The sequence below is a fragment of the Puma concolor genome, chromosome A1, assembly GCF_028749965.1.
Source record: "Puma concolor isolate L17-30 chromosome A1, mPumCon1.1.hap2, whole genome shotgun sequence".
NCBI classification, from domain to species: domain Eukaryota; kingdom Metazoa; phylum Chordata; class Mammalia; order Carnivora; family Felidae; genus Puma; species Puma concolor.
This window is the reverse complement of record NC_141667.1, coordinates 189,797,255-189,820,464: the sequence shown is the minus strand read 5'-3', so window position 1 is coordinate 189,820,464 and position 23,210 is coordinate 189,797,255. Positions and strand designations below refer to the sequence as shown.

Sequence of the window (23,210 nt, the reverse complement as noted above, 5' to 3'; positions counted from 1 at the left end):
GCACAAAGAAAGAGGTCCTTACAGTCCCCAAAAGCACTTTTGCCTGTATGTGACAAAAAAGCACCACATCAAAAACTGTTTTTTATTAGTTATTTATAAAAATGATATAAAAATTAGTAATAAGCTTTACAAGTAGTTGTTAAATTGATTAATTTGTGTGATTTCAAAAAACAGTGTTTTAATTATCACATTACACCTACGCCAGAGACCATTTTGACTGCAGCAGGTGGGAGAGGACCCTGCTTTCTCCTGCGCCCTGTGGGCCCTGCTCCAGGCAACTCACGTCCTGTCCCTTAGGTGGTTACTGGCATCTCTCCATTGTAAAGGTACTAAACGCTGGGGCTGGCCCTTTGTTGAATCATCTGCATGTCCTATAATTGTGGCTAAGTACTTGCAGATGACAAAATAAACAAATAGTGTTTCAACTACAGTAGTGAAAGGAGAATATTTTAATAATCTTGAAAAAAATCATAGGTAGCATTTTCTTCGCAGAATACATGAGTAGGAGACTTCAAAGCAGTCTTTTGGGAAAGCATTCCAAACCTTCTCTCTCTTTCCCTTTGTGACATTTGGCCTTATCTGAATGGAGAAAGATTAATGATTTTCAAAAACCTCAGTCTCTCTGATGCTACCTCCTGATCCTTTAATTATGTTTCTAATGTGAAAAAAAAAAAAAAAAAAAAGATACACCAGCTAAACTTGCTTTCACATTTTATAGTCCAGCCAGTGGTTTGACACCATGAATTAAGAAAAGGTTCTTTTAAAGGATTTTTTAAAAATTTGAATTGAGCCATTTAAACTTTACTTAAAGATTCCATTTTACAATGACACAATTTTCCTTTATATCAGATTCACATGAATTTAAAACATAAACCTCTTGAACAGGAATTCAGAGTGAGTTCAACCTAAACCTAAGCGGTGCAGGAATGTACTGGAAGTTATTAAGAGCTACACTGGAGTGCTGGCTGTGTAAAATTAAGTGCTTTCACGAGGAGGCTTTCTTAATTCTCAAGGCTTTTGTTTTCTCAGGCAATAAATAGCTCACAGAGAGTCATGGGTCACTGTGAGTGTTAAGAAAATCATCACTCTTACACTTTTACATTGTTTTGTGCAAGCACACAGTTGTTTTGTTTTGGCAAACGCCTCCTTGTTTTAGTGACTTCTGTCCACAATAAAGAAAATGAAATTAAGTGACTATTCCTTCTCCTAAGATGAGCTGTATTTATTACTGGAGCGGAAGTTGTCATATCCGTGATCATTAGCTTTGAACTTCAGGCATGACTGCTTTTCCTCCAAGGACTGTTTTTCTTCAAATGACTGGCACCAGCAGCATAGGCATGACTGTACAGAGCAAAGTAACTCGTTAGCCGTTCACATCAGTTACTGTCATGACTCTTCCTACTTTCTAGGGTTCTGACTGTCTGGGCACGATCGGGAGTTCTTGGCCACTTCCTTTCCATGCTCTCTTATTTTTCCCTTTAACAGCATATAATTACACAAGTAGTATATGATAGTTTTTTATACTAGAAAATACAGGGAAAGAAATGTATATCACTAAAACTCACCTTTTCATTAAAATTAAAAGGGAAAAGCACTCATTCTTGATATTTACTCTTGCTTACTTGAGAAATTCTCTTAATATTTGATAAATATATAACTCAAGACTTCTTCCTATGCAAGTAGAAATATTACCACACACCATACATATAAACACATGACCGTGTATGTGCATGTGTGCATGAGTGTGTTATCTTAATAAAATTGTACTATATGTACTACTCTGTAGCCTGATTTCTATGTCAGTGAATTTAATGTTGTATTGATGTTTTTGTCAGCCACGTGTTATGCTCGTGTGCCTTTTTAATACCGTCACACAATGAACTTAGAAAGTACATTAATGTCTCGGTTTGATCCATCCAATTTCTTTTCTTGGATTTTTTTTTAAATCCCCAAACTTTGTTCATACTGTTTGCTTTCTGAGGATCTGTATGTATAAGGAACTGGGAGGTCCATTGTTTTCTGTTCTCTAAAAAGAGGGAGTCGATCTTGATGAACGTTCTCTTCTAGCTCTACAATTCATGAGCTTATGAGTGGGCAAAGAACTTAAGACTGATTTAGATGTTTTGAGGAAGCTGAGTTCTTTCCAGTAATGAGCTACCAGGGACAAATGGATCATTCCCATATAAGGGAAGGGAATATGTCATTCATATTAGATTGTCGAAGGAATGAATGAATGGATGGATGTTACAATGCAAGTGGCCAAATGAAGAATAATACACATATTCTACATCAAGTAGCACAACTCTGCTCTACAAGCAAGGTGGCAAAGAGGAGGTAGAACCTGAATTACATGTCTCCATTAGACTTGCTATTCTCATGTCCCATATGAAAAAGATACTAAGTTAGTTATAATCCAAGCCATGCTGCCTTAGTCCAAAACCTACTGAAAATGGGAACAAGGCATTTAACTCATGTTTAGCTCTTATCGTATGACATCTGTCAGACATCAATGCATGTCCTTTTTGTTAATTTTCTGGGCATTTCTCCAAGTACAACTGATTGGTTGAGGCAGAAGGTAGTGGTTGATTAGGATTTATAGGCAGAAATCAAGTAGAGTGAGTTTTGAGCAGAAGTCATATTTTAAAAAATTATCTGTGATGTAACGCAAGGGAATACTGTAAAATAATTGACTAAATCTCTTTAGATATAAATCTGAATCGTTTGGAAAGGTTATATTTGATGCCAGGCTAAAAAAGAGCTTTTTTATTTTGAAATACTCTCACCTTAAAGCAGTTTTTGAATCTTTTGCTCACCAAATACAGAGCTATAGGATTAATGCAGGAATTCAGGGAGGCCATGTTGATGCCAATGTAGTCCAACACCAACAAAAAGCTGTAAGAAACATTCCAAAACATGTCTTTGTTGCTTTAAGCCTATATTCCTTGCAAACTCTTGAGCTTTGGGGGAAAAACATCACTCATATACAATAGTTTGACTTTATCACTGGTCTTTGTTCATAATGATCTCTCTCTCTCTCTCTCTGTCTCTCTCTGTCATCATGCCCCTCCCTCCCATGCCCAATTCTCTCTTTGACAATAAAATCTCATTCGGAAGTGCTGAGGCTGGCTGAGAAGGCTTTGCAAAGTGCCAAGGAGAATCGGAGCTTATATTTTCAATAGTGCCACCCACTCAACATTTCGATCATTTTATGATCGAATGGAGAGAGCTCTGCCTCTCGATTCTCAGTGTTCTTATTAGTCTGCTTTATTCCTTCCTCTACAACAGGAGTGAAGGGGGAAAAGTGAGAATCGTAACTGCTCCCTAAAGACTAGCAAAATGGTACTCTGTCTCTGCAAGGGACCAGTGGAAAAAAACTTCTGAATGGCGTTTACCTACAAAAATCGGTCTAGTTTACTTTTCTTACCTCAAAAGTTCACATCTATTAGGATCATTCTGATCGTAAAGAGTGAGCTTCAAAATCCTGCTGAGGTGAAGGGGAAGCCAGCACAGGGCAAAGACGAGGACCAGGCAAAAGACCGTTTTGGCCACTTCCCGTCTCTGTAATAAAACCATAGTCAGGGACTAAATAGAGGATTCAGATAATCACAGTGTCCCCACTTCCCAAACAGAATATTTAATATTGTTTACAAAAAGCCAGTGGCATTTGTACAAATTCAGAACATCAAGCCTTAAGTCGAATAGTTGATGTGAATTAGAAGTAAAGTGACTAGAGATTCACCTTAAAAAGGTAATGGATCTTTCTAGATCTTTTTAGATTACGTAGAACAGAATTATCTCTCGATAGATAATATAAAAAATATTCTTTGTATTTTCAAAAATACTGGAAGCAAGAGAAAGGAAGTATGGGCTAGTGTATAATAATTTTAATTTGTTGTCATTGTAATAATTTTCTTATTCATAATTATAATCGTGAGTCAGCACGTATTTCTATTTTCTTACCTGCTTTAAGTGGTCATTTAAAGCAATCTGCATGCCACTCTTCTTTCTCAACATTTCACAGGTCATCAGCGTATAAAAAAATGCAGTGATGGCCAATGGCAAGCAGAAATAGAAACTAAATAGCCACCAATCTTTAGCTGTCTTGTAAAACTATGGAGAAGAGAAAATTCTATGAGTTAACATTCCTCTGTAAAAAAACATCTTCTACACCACACGTTAAGTTAAAAAAAACAACAACATACTCATCTACTTCTAAAGTAGATACATTTCCTAAACACTATATAGAATATTTCAGGCCACATCTACTGAACAAATAACTAAATACTTATACTAAGTATAACAAACATTCCTTAAAGGGCATTTCAATTCTCTAAGGCAGTGTGCTGTAATTATGCTCAAGAATTTAGGCAGTTGGGCAAAATTAAAAATATTTGGTAATTCAAATATTTTTACCTTCACATAAGCAAATTATCCTTAAGCAAAAACATTCTTAAGGTACTCTTCTTGTGAAATACCACATCTGAATATGTGAAGACATTCTAGTGTTTAAGGGAAGCATTCACTTTTTAACAAGTGTGTTTCCCAGACAAAAATAGATGTGGAAAGGTCTGCATTAATTATTTAGCTAAGAAATGTATGAATCTCACTTATCAATTAGAAAATCAAAGCTGCTTATGACTTAGGCTTTTTTTTTTTTTTTTTTTTTTTTTTTTACTTTATTTCTGCTCTATCTTTTTTTCCAACTGTGTTGGAGCAGAATTTATGTAATCTATGCGGAAGACTTTTTCCTTTTAACTAATAAGAAACAAGAAGATTCTCAATTTCACATTAACGTCCCTCTTTTTTCTTAAAAATTTTTTTTTAACATTTATTTATTGTTGAGAGACAGAGACAGACAGAGCATGAGTAGGGGAGGGGCAGAGAGAGAAGGAGACACAGAATCTGAAGCAGGCTCCAGGCTCTGAGCTGTCAGCATGGAGCCTGACGGGGGGCTCAAATCCATGAATCACGAGATCATGACCTGAGCCAAACTCGGACGCTTAACCGACTGAGCCACCCAGGCACCCCACTTCTTTTTTCTTTTAATTACCGGGATACATATAATCCCTAAAGTTGTATATAGTCTTCTTATATGTGAAATAGAAAATAACCATTGGTGACACCTGCATTAATGCCTCTTAATCCATTCTGTTGGGAAGAGTCTTTTATACTCAAGATCTGTCTTCAAATACCAACATTGCCATTTTACCCCATTTCCTGATTCAACGTTCTTGAATAAATGGCCAGGACGAAAAATTCTTTGCAATGGCAGCTTTCCCTTTAGATAGAGGGCAGGCTTGCCATTCAGAATCCTTCCACATCCGGGCATCTCCTACTTGATCACTCACTGAACCATCCACTCCCTCTGATGGCTGCTGTGTTGTCTTATGAGGAATACGTAGTAGTTGGCAGTCCTTATGGAGGAGATGAGTAGAAAAGCTATACGTCCAAATCGATCCTCTCATGTGAACTTGCTTTATCTGTATCCCTGAACACCAGGGAATTCTTGTGGAAGTAGTGACCTAGCTTTCCACAGCATGGGTCATTAGTCACCGTTAGTCCCCCGGTCCAGAGGCTTACACTCTTAATTTATGCCAAGGACAGTCATAAATCAATAGCTTCCCAAGAAGGGAAGATCAGGCGGAAAGTAGCTAAATATTTATAAGGCAAGAATGGAAAGGAAAGGAAAAGGTAAAATTCACCTGCATGAAGGCTGTTTTCTGAGTGGGACGAAGCAAGCAGATTCGCAGGTAACGTCCTTTGTAGTCAATGGTTATCATATCAAAACCCACGGCTTCAGGGACTGCCAGAACCACAGAGACCACCCAAATTAAAACAATTTCGACTGCTGTCCATTTTGGAACCCCGATTCCTTTAATTCGACTCCAAGAAGCAACAGCTCGATATCTGAAGTACAAAATAGAATTATTTGTCAAGCTGCAGAGTCTGCTTTTATTGAATTACATAGTTTAGTTTCTAAGTAACATAGCAATCACTAGTATAGTGTTCAGGATATACCTGGCTTAAATATACGCTCTTACCTGTCAATACTTAGAGCACATAGACTCAACACAGTGATTCCCACGGAGGCCTTCTGGATAAAAGGCACCAGCTTACACATTTCAACTCCAAAGGGCCAGTCCTCGGCAAGCAGCTGCATTGAGAAGACATGAAGCTCTGTGAGCAAGATTTTCACACGGTGCCCTCTGAACTGCATTACTTAGTGGACGGTAATTAACATGCAGAGTTAGATAACCAATTCCAGTTCTTCTTCTTTTCCTCATGGATTACTCCTTTGAAAAGCATCAGTGTTCGATATATGGATCAGGAGAGCGGTTGGGAATAATGAAAATGCAGCCAGTTCAGGAGAATTTGTTATGCATACACAGTAGCTTAGGATCCGAAACTCCACCATGGGGCTAACTGGGGCCGATCTTGTAAGTTCCCCTTGGAAAACTGAATGTGGTGCACTGAAAACATCTCTTCTACTGTCGTGGAGTCTCACATGCTCAGGTCATGGCCAAACCAAAATATAGATGATAAATGTTAAAAACAGATGACAAATGTGTATTTGCATATTTCCACTTTACTGTAGTCAACTTGAGTGCCCAGAAACTCAGCGGGAATACGCAAACTGCTCCTTGAACGCCCTAGACACACTGCTGTGTTAGGGCTTTACTCTAGGTGTTTCCTTATTCTGGAAGGCTCTTTCCCCATAGATCCACTGGGCTAACTCCCTTACCTCCTTCAGATTTTGCTCAAACCTCATCTTTTCAACATAACCTACTTTAACCCCATTATTAGTACAGTAACTAGCCAGGTTCCTGTCTCTCTTACCCTCCTCGACTTTCCTTTTTATCCATAGCACCTGTCACCAACCATTGCATGTATTATAACATTTACTTGTTTGTTTTGTTTAGTTTTTGCTCTCTTGAATCCCTAGAGTATAAGGCAGAATATGGCCTCTGCAACTGCCTAATTCAGTTCCTGCCATGTTGAGGATGCCATATTCAAACCCCTAAAACATATAGGCACTGGCTCTACCATGAGTAAAAAGACATAAGTTCTTGCTATTATACATATATGTCTCTCCTTCCGGCTTTCACAATAGATGTACAACCATCTATTGTGAAAACCAGTTAATTTCTTTCTTAGGACAACTGGGTGTGCCCACACTGGTTAATGAATCACTTTAGGTGAACATCTGGATTGAATGTTCCTGAGGTTTTGAAAATAAAGAAAAGTATTTCAAATCAATGGTTTTTTTTTTAAATGTTTTAAAAAATAATCTTCCAAAAGTGAAAACTATTTTGTTGTTTTTTTTTTTAATTTTTTTTTCAACATTTATTTATTTTTGGGACAGAGAGAGACAGAGCATGAACGGGGGAGGGGCAGAGAGAGAGGGAGACACAGAATCGGAAACAGGCTCCAGGCTCTGAGCCATCAGCCCAGAGCCCGACGCGGGGCTCGAACTCACGGACCGCGAGATCGTGACCTGGCTGAAGTCGGACGCTTAACTGACTGCCCCACCCAGGCGCCCCGAAAAGTGAAAACTATTTTGAAACACAATTGAGTCTTTCTGTCCTTTCACTTTAGTGAAGTTTCTTTGTGGAGTCTGTCAAGATGTGTGATTGTTCCAAAATGGCACCAAAGGCTGAAATGTGTGTCTAGTATGAATATGACTTCGAGCTCCAACATGAGACCAATTTCGTTTCCAAGTTAGACACAAAAAGTTACTCTGACATGTAGGACAGATGTTGCAAGCTTACCACAGACATGCTTCATCTAGGGTCCTGAAGATCTACAGGGCCAGGCAGGTAACACAGAGGGGTAGAGAAGCCAGGTATAAAGAAGTCATCGGTGTCAGGAAGATAATAAAGAGTGGTAGGGTGTGGGGTAAATCCCATCTAAAAGGGGAAGCTGCTTAAAGACCATGATATGATTTTTGCCAAGGAATCCCACATTAAAAACCAACAACAAAACACAACTCTTGATTTTAACTAAAAACATCGAATTTTTATGTAAAACCTCAAAATTATAAAAGTTTTTAACTCATTTAAAAATTTGTTTTTTAACGTTTATTTATTTTTGAGACAGAGAGAGACAGAGCATGAACAGGGGAGGGTGAGAGAGAGAGGGAGACACAGAATCTGAAACAGGCTCCAGGCTCTGAGCTGTCAGCACAGAGCCTGACGCGGGGCTTGAACTCACGAACCGTGAGATCATGACCTGAGCCGAAGTCGGCCGCTTAACCAACGGAGCCACCCAGGCACCCCTAACTCATATTTTTAAAAAACACTGTCAAATAACATTATATCAAAAAAATATATCTGTACATCAGACTACTTGTGACTTCTGGATTAGTCAATTGGGTCAGAATTCTGCTTGTTCATTCATTCATTCATTCATTCATTCATTCATTCATTCAATAAGCATTTATTGAGCATTCACTATATGCCAGGCTCCATTCTGAGTACAGGGTGCATATCAGTGAATAAGGCAAACTCCCTGCTCTCCTAGAGATTACAGGCTAGTGAAGGAGGCATATAAAAAAACGCACACAAATATTTAATATGGTGTCATATGGTTATTGCCATTATATGAAGAGGGTATAGTGGGATTTGGAGTAATTTCTTGATAAGCTTCTCAAACAACATCTTTCTGAAGAGGCAACATATGAGTAAGGGATCTGACTACAGTAAGAAAGTAAGCCTAGTGTGCTGACCTTACACAAAGAAGTCTATCAAGACCCAGGCCAAATGTCTAGGAGATGATGTTGTAGAAGGAGTCGTCTGAATAATTTCTGAGGAAGTACATTGTCCGTTTTTAAACAGGGAAATGGCATGGTCTTATTTATGGTTGAAGAAGATCACTGTCAGGGGAGCCTGGGTGGCTCAGTTAAGCGTCTGATTCTTGATTTGGGCTCAGGTCGTGATCTCACAGTTCGTGAGTTTGAGCCCCGCATCAAGCTCTGTGCTGACAGTGTGAGCTTGCTTGGGATTCTGTTTCCCTCTTTCTCTCGGCCCCTCCCTGCTTGTGCTCTCCCTCTCAAAAATAAGTAAACATTAAAGAAATAAAAATAAGTAAAAAGATCCGTGTGGATGCTCAATGTAGAATAGAATGTGGGGTCGAGAAAGGAAGCTTTGATGAGAGATTGTGGTCAGCTGGACCGGTGGTAACCTGGGGCTGAACAAATGGGTTGCAGACCAAATATATTTTTATATTTGAAGGTGGAGCCGGGAGGATTTGTTATGGTTTGGATATAAGACACGAGGAGTCAGGGAACTAAGAGGTTTGTCACATGAATGATGGAGCCATTCAGACTCATTCATCAGACTCAGGATGCCTTAGGTCTGAACCGGCTATGAACTTAAGATACTTTAAAGGAACCGCCAATTGCCCTTGGAAACATAAGAATAAAAAAGTTCCAACCAGTTCCAAGGACTCTACCAGACCAGCTTCTTATGAATTATCCAGACAATATTTCTAATTCTGATTGCTTTTAGAGGTATCAGGAAAAAAAAAAAAAGAAAGAAAACAAAACTAACAGTTATATGGCACTTGCAAATGGGTTAGGCATTATTCTAAGCACTTTGCACATACCATATCGTTGACATCTCTGAAGAAATCCTAGGACATAGTACTACTGATCCCCATTTTACAGATAAGAAAACTGAGGCACTTAGAAGGTTATTAACATACTGTGTTGCTTTTAAATACGTCCGCAAATTCTTTGCTGCTCTTCCCTTCACAAGGTGAAGAAGCCTCGTTTCCCTTTCCTTGAATGAGGGTTGGCTTTAACAATTTGCTTTCTACGAACAGAATGTGGTGAAAGGGATGATGTGTGATGTCGGAGACTAGTTCACAAAAGGCATATGGCTTTCTCCTTGTGGTCTGGTGGATCACCCATTCTCAGGAGACCAGGTGCCATGTCAGGAGGACACCCAAGTGTCTGTGGGCAGGCCAGCATGGCGAGGAACGCAGGCCTCCTGAAAACGACTAGCAAAAATTTGCCAGGGGCACCTGGGTGGCTCAGTCGGTTAAGCATCCGACTTCGGCTCAGGTCATGACCTCACAGTTTGTGAGTTCGAGCCCTGCATCAGGCTCTGTGCTGACAGCTCAGAGCCTGGAGTCTGCTTCAGATTCTGTGTCTCCCTCTCTCTCGGACCCTCCCCCACTCACACTCTGTCTCTGTCTCTTTCTCGAGAATAAGTAAACGTTAAAAAAAAAAAGAAAGAAAAGAAAAAAAGGTGAGACTAGCACAAATTTACCAGCTGTATGAATGAGAGATTCCTCCAGCTTTAGGCAAATCTTCAGAAAACTGAAGCCCTTGGCAAATACCTTGACTGCACCCTCATGAGAGACACTGGACCAGAAGCACCCAGCTAAGCAGTTCCTGAATTCTAGAGCCACAGACAAGGTGTGAGATAATAAAAGTTTATTGTTTCAAGCCACTAAGTTTTGGGGTTATTTACTATTCATCATTTGACAAGTAATATATCTGTCCTTGCTTTACTCACTTGGTTACTTGTCTTAGTAACTTGGTTTATTACTCACTGAAGTAACCGATCCACGTTTGAACCCACATGGTCTGATTTTAGAGTCTATATAGCGTTTTGGAGAAACCGACCATAGAAAAAAGATTGTTTAGAATTAAATCAATATTCGCATTTTGACCCATACCTATGTGTCAATGGTAAAAATATCTACATGCAAAATAAAATCTCTCCTAGGCACGTAGCCATTTCATTCACATAATATCCAAAAATTAACATATTTCCAAATATCTTATTTGCCTCAAATTATTTCCAGATATGCAAATATTAGGATCACCTAGGTGCAGGCATCAGATGAATCAAGATGAATGAGCGTCCAGGCCACTGAAGGGAAAGAAGTCTGGCCAATGGAAAGGAGCCCTGTACTGAATCCAGGCCCTGTTTTGAGGTTACTATTGTTTTTGGCTCAGCCCAGAAATTGGAGGATTGTTCTTCATACCACTGGGAGGCCTGCAGCTCAACCTCTGACCCAAGTTATCACAGGGGATAGGGAAACACAAACTGAAAATTGTAACCGTTCTCTTCACGTTCGACACAGAGATAGTCAGAAACCTAATCATAACTGAGGGCTTACAATTTTCTAATCTACCCTTCCAAAGGGAAAGGAACTGCAAACCAGGGAGCATTAACCTTCATCAGCTTTTTTAGCTTTGCAGGCTTTCAATTCAGGCCCGAATGCTGCTGGTCCTGGAAGGCCACAAAAGATGAGAGACAAAGTGCCCACTGTCACTTCTGTTATTTTGTAATGAGAAGGATGACTTTGGCAACCCCTGCCTCTCTCCAACCAGAAGGCTTTGTGGAGACTCTGAGAAGCCAGCTACCCAGTGGCAGAAACCATGCCCACTTCTGATGCTCATCTTGGTCTTAATGGCTTCCAGTAAGTCTTGGGCAATTTAGTGCCGGGAGCTTATTTAAAATGCAAAGACATCAACCCCTTGCTTAACGGTGAACAAAACCCCAAGTGGAAGTGAAGGAAGATTTACTAAAGTTTAAAAACAAACATCACTCTCAACCAAGGTGCCATCTTTAAATTTCAGTGGAAGAATGTTCTTATAGATTTTTGTGATAACTGGAAATTAATTATTTCACTCTTCGTTGACAAAAATCCTGACATCCAACACCTAATTTGAAGTCCAACAATATAGCTTTCCTCTTGTAGGGGAAATTGATTCTTTTTATTGCAAGAGGAAGTAATTCTAACTTTAAACACAGCAATAACACATTCTTATTCCTCATGTTGAGTTTTTTCTTTGGACTTCATTCCATTCAATTAGATAACTTAAGGGCAAGACGTGAATACTGAAAACAAATCAAGCACGCAATCAGACAAGTCTCTCTAATTGCAAAATCAATGTTAGAGTTCTGTATTGTTTCTTGGTCTCTGTCACAGGAATTAAATGTCTAGGTTCTGCTTAAAAGTAAGTTTGAATATATATTACCTACCACTAATTAAATGTGAACCAGTTAGAAATTACTCCCTTAACTGTTACTCGTTTTCATATTGCAATGACTCAACCAACCAAGAGCTTTTGACACTGTTAGGTCCTACAGTGTGGTGTCCATTCAACACATGATAGCTCACACTTGTGCTCATTCCCTTCCCCTATGGTTTACACTGCTTCCTGAGAACGTTTCTTTTGTATGAATAAAAACAAATAAGTAAATCAACACTAGACTGAAAAAAGACGTGATCGTACTGATTATAAGATTTCTACTCAAGGATGACCATGACTGCACAACTTTATGTTGGAATGGCTGTTTATGAAAGAAAAAAAGGCAATAGCATACAGGGGCACCTGGGTGGCTCAGTCGGTTGAGCGTCTGACTTCGGCTCAGGTCACGATCTCATGGTTTGTGGGTTCGAGCCCCGCATCGGGCTGCCTGCTTCGGATTCTGTGTCTCCTTCTCTCTCTGCCCCTCCCCCACTTGTGCTTTGTCTCTCTCTGTCTCTCAAAAATAAATAAGTGTAAAAAAAAATTTAGAAAAAACACAAATACATTATTTTTCTATTACATTTAGCAATTATTTTTATATTATATATTTTTTTCTTAATTTCTAAAAGGATAAATAGCATGAATAGGAAATAAATATCCCCTTTTTATAAGTATTGTTAATGATTCTTACAAAATCTCTCCAACTGGGAGATTTACATTTTTCATTTCTCTTTTTAATTAAAAATCACATTCCTGAGAAATTAAATGGAGAAAACCCTGTTAATACATACCATTGTTAATGCCCAAAGGAATTAAGCCCCATAAAGTCAGGAAATTTGAAAGTTAACCGTCTTGCACTAATAAATGTCCAATCGCTTCATTAACCTTATATACTATTTTCTTTTCCTATTTTTTAAATAAAGAGTATATACTGAGTTTTAACTATTTACTTGTTTCAGAATACTCTATCACATTTTTAACGTCCAGCATAGTGCCTGGCACACAGTGGTCACTCATTAAATGCCTGTTGATTAACAGTGAATGAGTGTGCAATGGATGAATGCATGAATGCAATCATAAGGCAGAAATCTTATGATAAAACTATTGTCATGAACTTTCAGTTCTCATATTTGGAACAAAGTCTTTAGAGAACTGAGATGGCTACGCATTTATTGTTTGTTTGTTTGTTTGTTTTTGTATTGTCTATTCCATGCCCTTCCTTCCTCTTTCCAGAGGATCAGGTCTTCTTGACACATGGAGCCAGGGCCCTGAGGGATTGCGGGGTGATGGTTGGCTCTTCTCTTTTTGGAGTTCCGCCTTCCAAACAGGCTAGAAAAAGTGAAAAGCAAAAGTTCCTCTCCCATCCTGTCGCTCCTACTCAAAGCTGCCAAGGAAATGACTGACATAAAACAGAACTTACTGTTTCTCAATATCTAATGGGATCCTACCAGGAGCTTTAGTTGTAAATTTGGTGGAGATGGCTGCCTAAGCATGGAGATGCTGTAGGACATAATTGTTTAAAAGGCTAGGTGAGCAATGTATTTACAACAACAACCAGGGTTACTTTGCCAGATGGCTGTGATGAAGTGTGAACATTTCTTTCAAATGACTGGTATTATAGAAATGTTTTTACAGTGAGAGTCAAAAGAGGGAAATAATGGAGTGGTTGTGTTTCACAGCTTTGGGAAAGGGTGTATTCTTCTGCTTTTATCTCTGTTTCCTGCAGCAGATAAGAATTTTTCTGCATTTGAACTGGCATTTTAAAGATAGAGCACACTTATTAAGGGATTTTCATTTCTTTTTTAATCGTAGTATGGACAGAATTTAAGGTAAGCTGCTGGTCAGGTACACAGAAAATATTTTCTTGACATATGTCGTACCTGTGCCCTTGGGGACAGGTATCGATTACAAGTTCCATTCTGCATCCATTAAAATGCACTTAATCACCTAAAAATTAGGTCGTGAGGATTAGAAATATGTGGGTCAGAAATAATGCCAGCATAACCCCAGGGGTGACACTTCAACAGACCACAGTGTGAACAACGCCCCCTGGAGTTGGGCGAGACAGAGGTTCTGTCTCCAAGAATCTGTTGCGTGCACACCCGCAGAACAGAGGGTTTTTCCTGCTCTGGAAACATTCCTATGACTTGCTTAAATACAACATTGACTCCATGAAGGTGAATGGAGTTTCCTGAAACAAAATCTCCAGAAGCAAAAAGAAAAGATAAAAAAAATATATCTTAGGAGAAATTTAAGTTTACTTTAAATATATTCTCTGCTAGTGTTACAATGAAATCTATTTCCAAGTCTGTAACAGGTCAATAAATAGATTGCTACTCTCCTATTATTCCAATTTAAGAATAATCCACAGTTTGTGCTTAAAAACTCACTGACATGTTACATATTCTGAAGAGTCCAACTAAGAGCATTAAGAAATGCTATTTTCAGACCTAGTAGATTTTTTGATTCATGTAGTTGAACTGTATCTTCTATGATCACTGTGACACGTGAAAAATGTCAGAATTACAAGACGATGGTCTCGCGGCTCAGAAAGAGACTCTGAAACTTCATGAAGTCAACAAATCTTATTAAATCATCTCATGTCTTACCTAAACCTAATTCTATCCAGAAAATATCTTTGGGACACCGGTAAGCTTCTATGAGAAGACATTTGATTACCATGCAATCTCAAAGCCCTTTAAAATAATTTGAAAACACTGAGCGAGGGGGAAGAAAGATATGTACAACATAAACATCCAGAGGATAGTTTTCCTCCTTTCTGGAAACTACAATTGAGCTAAAGAGGACAGAAGTAGAGAGAGGACACAAATCAGGGGGCATGAAAGTGGCTGTGAGTCTTAGGGACAGAGAATTGCTCCACAAATGCATCTGTCAACTTTGCTAATAAATTTCTGACTCAAGCATGAGCCTCTTTCTTGCTCTTCTACCACCACACTTGGGCTATTTTCTTCGTTTACATTTTCCCCAGAGGGTCTATAGGGGGAAAGAGAAGTAATCAATCTCTAAAATAAAAGCACTGGCAAGAGGAAAGGACAGAAGTCTAAAATTAGAGAAGTTGTTGGGTAAGGTGTACCCGATATACCACACTCAGCTGCCTCCCAAACGTAACCAACCTCGTCAAAGTCTTGAAAGAGATTGTTTCACATCATAAATTACATCTTGAATCTTATTTAAGCTCAGGCTTTATCTGTCAACACCCTTTGAAGCACTTAATCATTTATTAGCATTTGGCATGTTTCTCTAAAAATAATCAACTATAGCATATTAGCCACACAGAGATCACCTTATATGGTTTTTCTTTGCAAAATGAAGCACGTGGCTCCCTGGCCTTGAGACAACAGGGTCTTGGCTATGTCATCCTCTTGTATACCTATGGAAATATCTTCATCCTGAACAACTCATTTAAAGTGAGCAAAGAAAAAATGTAGAGCCTTTGATAGATAAGCCTGGGCATATTGAAAGTAACATTGCCATGACATTTTAAGAGGCTTGGATTTATGGAGTGGCCAGTGGCAGATCAAAAGCAAACGCAAGGACCGTAGAGTCAACCTAGCGAATCTTTCATTGCCCAAGGCCAAGAGTTTGCCAACCATTTTGTCACAGGAATCCGCGTGTGGAACAATAAATTGGGAATGTGAACTCTTGAGTTTCCGGATTATTTGAATTATGCTATTGACCTATTATGTAACTATGGCCAATGTTCTCATACAGGAAGAGGAACAACTTCACCCTTCTTTTTCATCTGAACAGTTATAAAAAATATGATTATCAAAGTCCCACTGTCCTTATGTTTTATGTGTAACATCCTTTGTCCACAAGCATCTGTCTGGTACTGACTGTTGCGGGCACGACACTAGGTGGGTGTTGGGGTATTAGTTTTATCTGTTAGTTGATTCTAGGTCATTCAGAGCTAATAGCCTATTAATACTTTTTAAAAGCTAACACTTTACATGTGCTTAATTGGTGCTCCTTAATTTTTTTTTCTTTTTTTTTTTTTTTTTTTGCTTTAAATAAATGAATCTCAACATATCTAGGTTCCACTTTGGGTTCAAAGAGCTTCCGCCACTAGAATATCTCTAAATATTATAAAATGTTAGTAAAATATCTCAGTTACTTAACTGGAGATGAGGAGTGTTATTATCTTGGAAGAAATCAGACTCCCCTATCCAATGATACTTTTACTTCTTATGTTGCTCTATGTGCATAAACCTCCACTTACCGATCAGAAAATTATAACTTCAAAAGTTAAATCTGATGGCGTTCCACTAACTTTTACTTATAACTATGAAACTAGTCAATTGCACATAAACTTGTTAATTACTAGAAGTAGTCTAAGTTTGGAAGTGAGGAAGGTAAGTTTGTTCACAAAGATAGGGTGTCATAAGCAGAAAATGTCTGATTACCTGACAAGGTCACTTCACTCAAAACTCATTTGTGGGTTCAGTGAAGCAACTCCACATTTTTACATGCCAGCATTTAAATGTCAGGTATACCCTACCTTAACTAGTTAAACATTAAAGATCAGCGATTTTGCCTTTCAGAACTATGAAGGCAGGCTCTTTGCCTCTAATAGTAGCTTACGAAATCTTAACAGCAAAGCCATTCAAAGGCACTCCACCACCGCCGGACATCTGATTACATGTGGATCCTTATCAAACCAATGTCCATACCGATAACCTGTCTTCCAGTTCACAAGCAGATTCGTTTGCAAATGCAGTTTGCTTACACATAAAGGAAGTTACATTTGAGAATTAACTGTATTAGCTCAGTTACCCATGCCCATATAGCACTGAGAGTGAAATTGTTAAATGAAATCCAGAGATAGTTTAAAAACTCATTATTTGCTCAAGAATTTTTAGTTGCTTGAGAAGTTAAAAGAAGTTAAGTAAATTTTAACTTGAACTTGCCACCAACCTTTGTTAAATATCACTGCTAAACCAAATGAAGCCAAACGAACTAACTAACCAACCAATCAGCCACCAACAACATAAAACCTTCACGGCATCCAGAAGTATACCCCTGCTTTGCTGTTTGTACACAGCTGGGACAGCTTTGACATCAGTGCTACCGCAACTTACTAGTCAGATAGGTTCTCATAGGCAACAGACATATCGGTTACCCCATTCACCGCAGTCTATACAAGGAAGGACACAACTAGCCTGTGAGTAAGAAGAGATTCATCCTCACATCATATACTTATAAATACTGGCTTTTGGTTCAGGTACATGGATATAGACCATGTAAATATTGGCATGGTGATCCATGTATATACTAGAGATAGACATTAATACATGCATATCTGTATGGAGATGTTATATAAAATAGTGACCCAAACTAAGAGTACAACCATAACTTTGGGGCATAAAATAGAGATATCTATCAAAATCACAAATGCACACATCCTTTGATTTAGTAATTGTAGTTCTAGAAATTTTCAGATATAGTCACACATGTGTGCAAAGCCATTTGTATGACTCTATTATTTGTAGTCACATTTATAATGGCAAAGCTGAAAAAAAAAAGCCCAAACAAATTTTCATTCTTACACACACACACACACACACACACACACACATTTATTTTTTTCTTACTAGGTGCCAGGCACTGTGCCAAATGCTATTTACCTGTCTATTTATATGTGCTTATATGTGTATACACCTGTGCACAGAGATATAAAGATACATACATACTTTTAAATATCCGCTTTGGATGACTGCCTTTTCCATTTTCATCTGGATGGACTTACATAATGTAACATGTTAGAGCCTTAGCAGACACTGCTGGGAAGGATAAGCCAGACTCTTCTTTTCAGCATATTTACATGAATATGCATATGTGAAGTACTTCAACAGTTTCCTTTGTCTGGGTTTCCTATGATACCTCTGTGGCCTTCATCATAGGATTTCCTCTCAGCCATAGGATACCTGGTGAGAGGACTGATTCTACCTGAAAGTTTCCAGAGACCTAGTCTCTTGAGGTAGAACAGATGTATATCCTAAGGGTTGTCAGCACCTCCCTGTGAAGTCCTGTCCCATTCTACAGCAGTATCAGAGACTATGACATTTTGGGGTTTGTCAACTTTTTTGAATGCTAGAATTACTGAACTCCAGATTAATGTAATAGATTCACATTGATGTCCCTTGGGTGTGCCAACAGATGGGTTAGGTGGGCTCTATGAAATTGCAAATGTTGTGTGTGTGTATGCATGAATGACATTTTTTTGCATTTTAATATATTATAATTATTATATCATATTAATTATAATATATGTCAATTGTATATAATATATACAATTAAATGGATCCTGAAAGATAATTGTAATATCCCACAAAAACAAAATTAGAGATCATTAGTTTAGGGGTGCCTGGGTGGTTCAGTTGGTTAAGCGTCTGACTTCAGCTCAGGTCATGATCTCAGGGTTCGTGAGTTCGAGCCCCATGTCGGGTTCTGTGTCTACAGCTCAGAGCCTGGAGCCTGCTTTGGATTCTGTGTCTTCCTCTCTCTCTTCCCCTCCCCTGCTTGTGCTCTGTCTCTCTCTCTCTCTCTCTCTCTCTTAAAAATAAATAAACATAAAAAAAATTTAGAAATCATTGGTTTAGAGATTAAAGTCTCCCAGTTTAGGATAAGTTTAAATGGCATTCATAATTCACTTAAATTACTTTGTGTTAAGTATAATACCTGATTATGCTGAGGTTCTAAATGCATTTTTAAAAACTTACTTATATGGTTGGGCGCCTGGGTGGCTCAGCTGGTTAAGCATCTGGCGTTGGCTTGGGTCATGATCTCACAGTTCGTGAGTTTGAGTCCCACCTCAGGGGAGCACGAACCTCACTTCGGGTGAGCTTGAGCCCTGCTTCTGGTGAGCCCCGCTTCTCTCTCTCTCTCTCTCTGTCTGCCCCTCGCTCACTTGTGCCCTATGTTTCTCTCTTTTTCAAAAAAAAAATAACTTACTTATATGGCATCACAATTATTTAGGAGAATAAATGGCTTTTAACTAGTCTGAATTGGGTGTTTTTTGTAAAATAAAGCCTTTAAAATTACAGTGATATTATCCATATTATGTACTACAGATCATCTGAAGGGGAATTTCAGGAGATAGAAATCCTCACATGACTCAGATTAAAGCTGGAAATGTTTACCAAGTACCCTGCCGTGTGGCAGTGTGTCCTGTAATCCCACCAGGGCATGCAAATGAGGTTCTAAGAATACTGCACGCGAGAGAAGGGAATGCTGGGTCTGAGCTCACTCAGTGCAGAGGGACAGGGAAGGCCCCAGGTCTAGGAAGACTTAGAACCTTCCGGGTTCTAGGGCCCAGATGGCCCGGGTCAAAGCCGTAGTTTCACCACTGTCCAGTGGTGCGACATTGGGCAAGTTACTTCCTCACCTGTCCAACACGGAGTTCTCCTGTAAAACAGGGATGACAACAGCACCTCCTCCCTGGGGTTTGCTGCAATGATTTAGTGATACTGACCAAGAACCTAGTGCATAATAAATGGCAGCCATTATTATTATATTATGCTTCAAGCGACACATGTTTACACGCAAGATAAAAAATAAACTAAAAGCTAGTATGTAGCATTCCACGTTGGCAAACTTGGCAATGGGACCTTATTCTTTGTGATGGATGTGTTTATGACCAATACAGATGACTGGGGGGCCGGATTTGTACTGACTGTTTACTTCAGAAGTAAAAGCACAGTTTTAACAGATTGAATGGCTTCAGGCAAAATGATGCAATTTCCTAGGGAAATCATAAAGAAAACTGAAATGAAAGTAAAAACTGTGTGCCCTCCACGCCCCCACCCTGCGAGTCAGATATTCTCTGGTTTATCAAATGTAATCATGTGATCAGAGAAAGTAAGAAAGTAAGAAAGTCCTCCCCAAGGAGACCTTTCACACAATTCTATGCAAGCCTAGCAAAACTGGATTGTAGTCTCCCTTTTCAGAAGGCTTTTTATTTCACCCATTTAAATATTTTGCAACATCCACTCTACAGTTTCTCAAGTTAGTTTTGATGAATTGAATTGAAATTCTTTTGTCAAATTGGAACAGTCAGAGTTGGTCGTTGGGGCTGCTTAAGAAGTAAGTGCATCACTTCTGGCTCTAACAGAACTGTGACTGCATCTAAGGGACCATTTTCGATTGCACCTCCCCCAGGAAACACTCAGACTTCATGAGAACAAGTTGCCATGCAGCATTTTAGGATTTCTTCTATTTATCCCGCATTTGTGGGAGTGTTTCCTTCCAGAGCCTGGATCTTAATCCGAATCCTATATCTACACTTCAGAAATTGCTAGAATTCCCTTAAAGTATGGTTATTTGGATTAGGATTAAAGGCATGTCTTATGGTGCTTCCTGCCACAAAGATCAAAACATCCCCTATCACCCCTTCTCAGCCTCCATGCCACATTTTCCCCCTTGTACTGAGCCCTGGATTAGCTTCAGGCAAATTCCCAAAGCACATTCCCTTTCCCTTACACTTTGGTTCTGTTCTTATGTGTGACTTTCTACTGCTGATCATGATGGGTAAGCAGAGTTTTAGATCCTTGCATGGGCTTTAAAAATTTTCTGGCTCTTTCACCCAGGCTCTTTTCCTTAACACCACAATACCCCAGTAGCTGGGCACTAACAGCCTCATTGTAGAGTTGAGGAAACTAAGGCCCAGAGATGTCGGGATGTGTCTAGAGTTCCAAAACAACCTGGAGTCAAATAGTGCGGGGGGTTTATGTTCTGCCCTAGCTCTCTGTGCCGGGTTCCCTGTGGTAATCACAATTAACGTTAGCAGCTGAAACCATTTAGAGACTTCACGCTGAGTGCTCTTTGGTTTGTTCTCAAGGTAATCGATGGGAGTACAGCTTGTACTTTGGACCTGACAGATTTGGGCTTGAGTCCCACCTCCATCTCTTACTGTGAGGCCTCGAACATCTTGTCGATCATCTGTAAAATGGAGAAATACCTACTTGCGGGCTGTCAAAAGTAGTAAAGGGAAGTAACCCATCCTTTCCAGGGCTTGGCCCGCTGTAGACATGCACTAAAGAGCAGGTGCAGTGCAGTCATTCACAGCAGGTGAAGCGTGTTGGTGTACTCTCTAATCTGGTCTCTTTCTTCTAGCCCATTTGTTTCCTAAAAAACCCAATTCCAGCTCCTCTACTTTTAGGGCCCTCCACAAAAATGCCTCCCAAGGTTAGTGTGCATATGAATCGCCCAGGTATCTAAAGATGCGGATTCTGCTTTTGTAAGTCTTGGCCGGAGTTGCAGTTCTAACAGGCTCTCTGGTGATATCGGTCCTGCCAATCTGTGGACCACATTTTTTTTTTTTTTTTAGAGACAGTGGGCCCAGTGAGCTAGGCTTAGGGACTAAATACTTCAGGACCAGTGGTTCTCAGAGTTTACAGTTCATCCGCATCACATGGAGGGCTTGTTAAAAATACATACTACTGGGCTCTATCTCAGAGTTTCTGAAATCAGTAGGTCTGAGGTGGGGCCATAAAATGTCTTTTCTAACATGTTCCCTCCCAAGTGATGCTGATCCTGCTGGTGTGGGGATTATACTTGCTGGAGGCTTAGCCTAAGGTTACTGAAGACCAGTAGGGAATTTGTTTCCAATGCTAGCTGACTTTTAGGAGGCTATGGATCTTCTAGAGTAAGCATCCCCCAAAGGCTCTTCCGTCTTCCTCCTCCTACCTAGGCACCCTCCCGTCAAAATTGGCCCTTTACCTTGTAGACAGTGATGGGGATGTCAATGATGATGTGTAGCAGGTCTCCCAGAGCCAGGCTGGCTATCAAGATATTAGGGCCGTTTCGCATGCACTTGTTCTTGTAAATGATTCTCAGCAGTGTGGAATTCCCGATGATGCCCAGCACGAACACTAGACAGGACACCACCGTGTTGATATACTTGAAAGTCTCCTTGATCTCAATGGATCTCTCGCACGGAGGAGGCGAGCGTGGCCGGGCTCCGGTTGTTCTTCCTGCTTTAGGCATCTGCGGGGGTGCAGAAGTCGACGGCACGCTGGCGTTGGCATCCTTCGGCCAGGAAACCTCGGCGGGGGGCGTCATTATCTCTCCGGGTCCCGGAAGTGGCAGAGTGGCCCCGGTCGATGGGAATCCCCTCTCTTCTCCCTGGACCCCCGCCACGCCGCAGGCGATGACCAGCGCCAGCAGGGCGCGTCCGCGCAAGCTTGGCGGCGGCCGCATGCTGCTGCCTGCTCCAGTGGGCGTCGGGTGGCCGCTCTGCAGCTGTGAGTCTGGAGAACCGCAGGGAAGAAAGACTGGAAGCTTGGGGCAGCTACCCCAGCCACGCCCCTGCAAACCGCTAGCGCAGAGCGCAGCCGCGCGGCGAGCGTCCGCGCGCAAATGTAACTCAAGTTTGCGCGCCAGTGCTAAACCGGCGCGCGTGACACTCCTGAGTCGCTCCACTGTCCTTCCCGAACCAGCTTTCCCTGTGCTTTTTTCCTCCCTTGCGATCCCCCGGGGGATAAGTGACTCGCAGTGGGGCGGGGCATTCTGGAAGGGGTGTGCCAGAGAGAGAAGGCTGGGTGTCTAGGGCTTAGCTTTGAGCTCTTTGGTGCGTCCCGGGGAAGCACAGTCGTTCTGGCTAAGGGTGCGTGGGGACTGGGGGGATCAAGGCACCCAGAGGCCAAGGGCATATGCCAACCTCTGCATTTTGCTCCGCAGGGAACGCGGACACCCGGTGTCTGAACGTCGTCAAGACTCCTCCGGGTGGTGGAAGCCGCTACTCCCCAGCCGCCTGCGCTCGGATCGCCCCGGCGCCCGCCGGAGTGCGCCGGCTGACCCACACAACTCGTCCGACTTGGGGGAGTGTCAGCATGAACTTCGAAGCGTCTGTCCCCTCTAAGTGGCTTCAAACTTTTATTTGCTCTCCTTTACTCCAACCTCATTTTAATTCATTGTATCTATGCGTCTTTTTTTTTTTTCTTTAATTACATTTAAAAGTAGATATCCCCAAACTCCCAACCCAAGCTGAAGCCCCAGGACAAGGTTCAATGACTAATTTTAACTCAACACCAAGCCAGAATGTTTACCTCGCGAATGGGAAGCACCGGGAGCAAAGCGATGAGCGGGGACCTCCTTCCCGGGACGCTCGGCTCGCAGGTCGGTTCCAGCCCGCTCTAGGGGGCGAGCACGCCTCCCTTCAGGGCCGGGCGGTCCGGCTCTGAGGAAACGCCTATGGAATGCC

At 40.6% G+C, this 23,210-nt stretch overlaps 1 protein-coding gene across 1 annotated transcript; it reads right to left on the bottom strand.

The window, feature by feature from the left end:
- Positions 1-68: 68 nt before the first annotated feature.
- Positions 69-23,210, bottom strand: EDNRB (endothelin receptor type B). The gene is made up of 8 exons (XM_086709823.1): positions 23,056-23,210; positions 21,728-22,257; positions 6,042-6,154; positions 5,703-5,907; positions 3,961-4,110; positions 3,425-3,558; positions 2,784-2,892; positions 69-1,341 (listed from the first exon to the last, which is right to left on the bottom strand). The coding sequence occupies exons 2-8, from the start codon at positions 22,205-22,207 to the stop codon at positions 1,207-1,209; spliced, it is 1,326 nt and encodes a 441-aa protein (XP_086565949.1). The 5' UTR covers positions 22,208-22,257; positions 23,056-23,210; the 3' UTR covers positions 69-1,206.

Bases quoted from the DNA above. Each gene is read 5' to 3' on its own strand.
- EDNRB (XM_086709823.1), bottom strand. From the start codon at position 22,207: ATGCGGCCGCCGCCAAGCTTGCGCGGACGCGCCCTGCTGGCGCTGGTC. The intron at 5,908-6,041 runs GTAAGAGCGTAT...TTTGTACTTCAG, and splicing joins TGTGCTCTAAGTATTGACAG to ATATCGAGCTGTTGCTTCTT. The intron at 4,111-5,702 runs GTGAATTTTACC...TCTTCTCCATAG, and splicing joins AGAAAACAGCCTTCATGCAG to TTTTACAAGACAGCTAAAGA.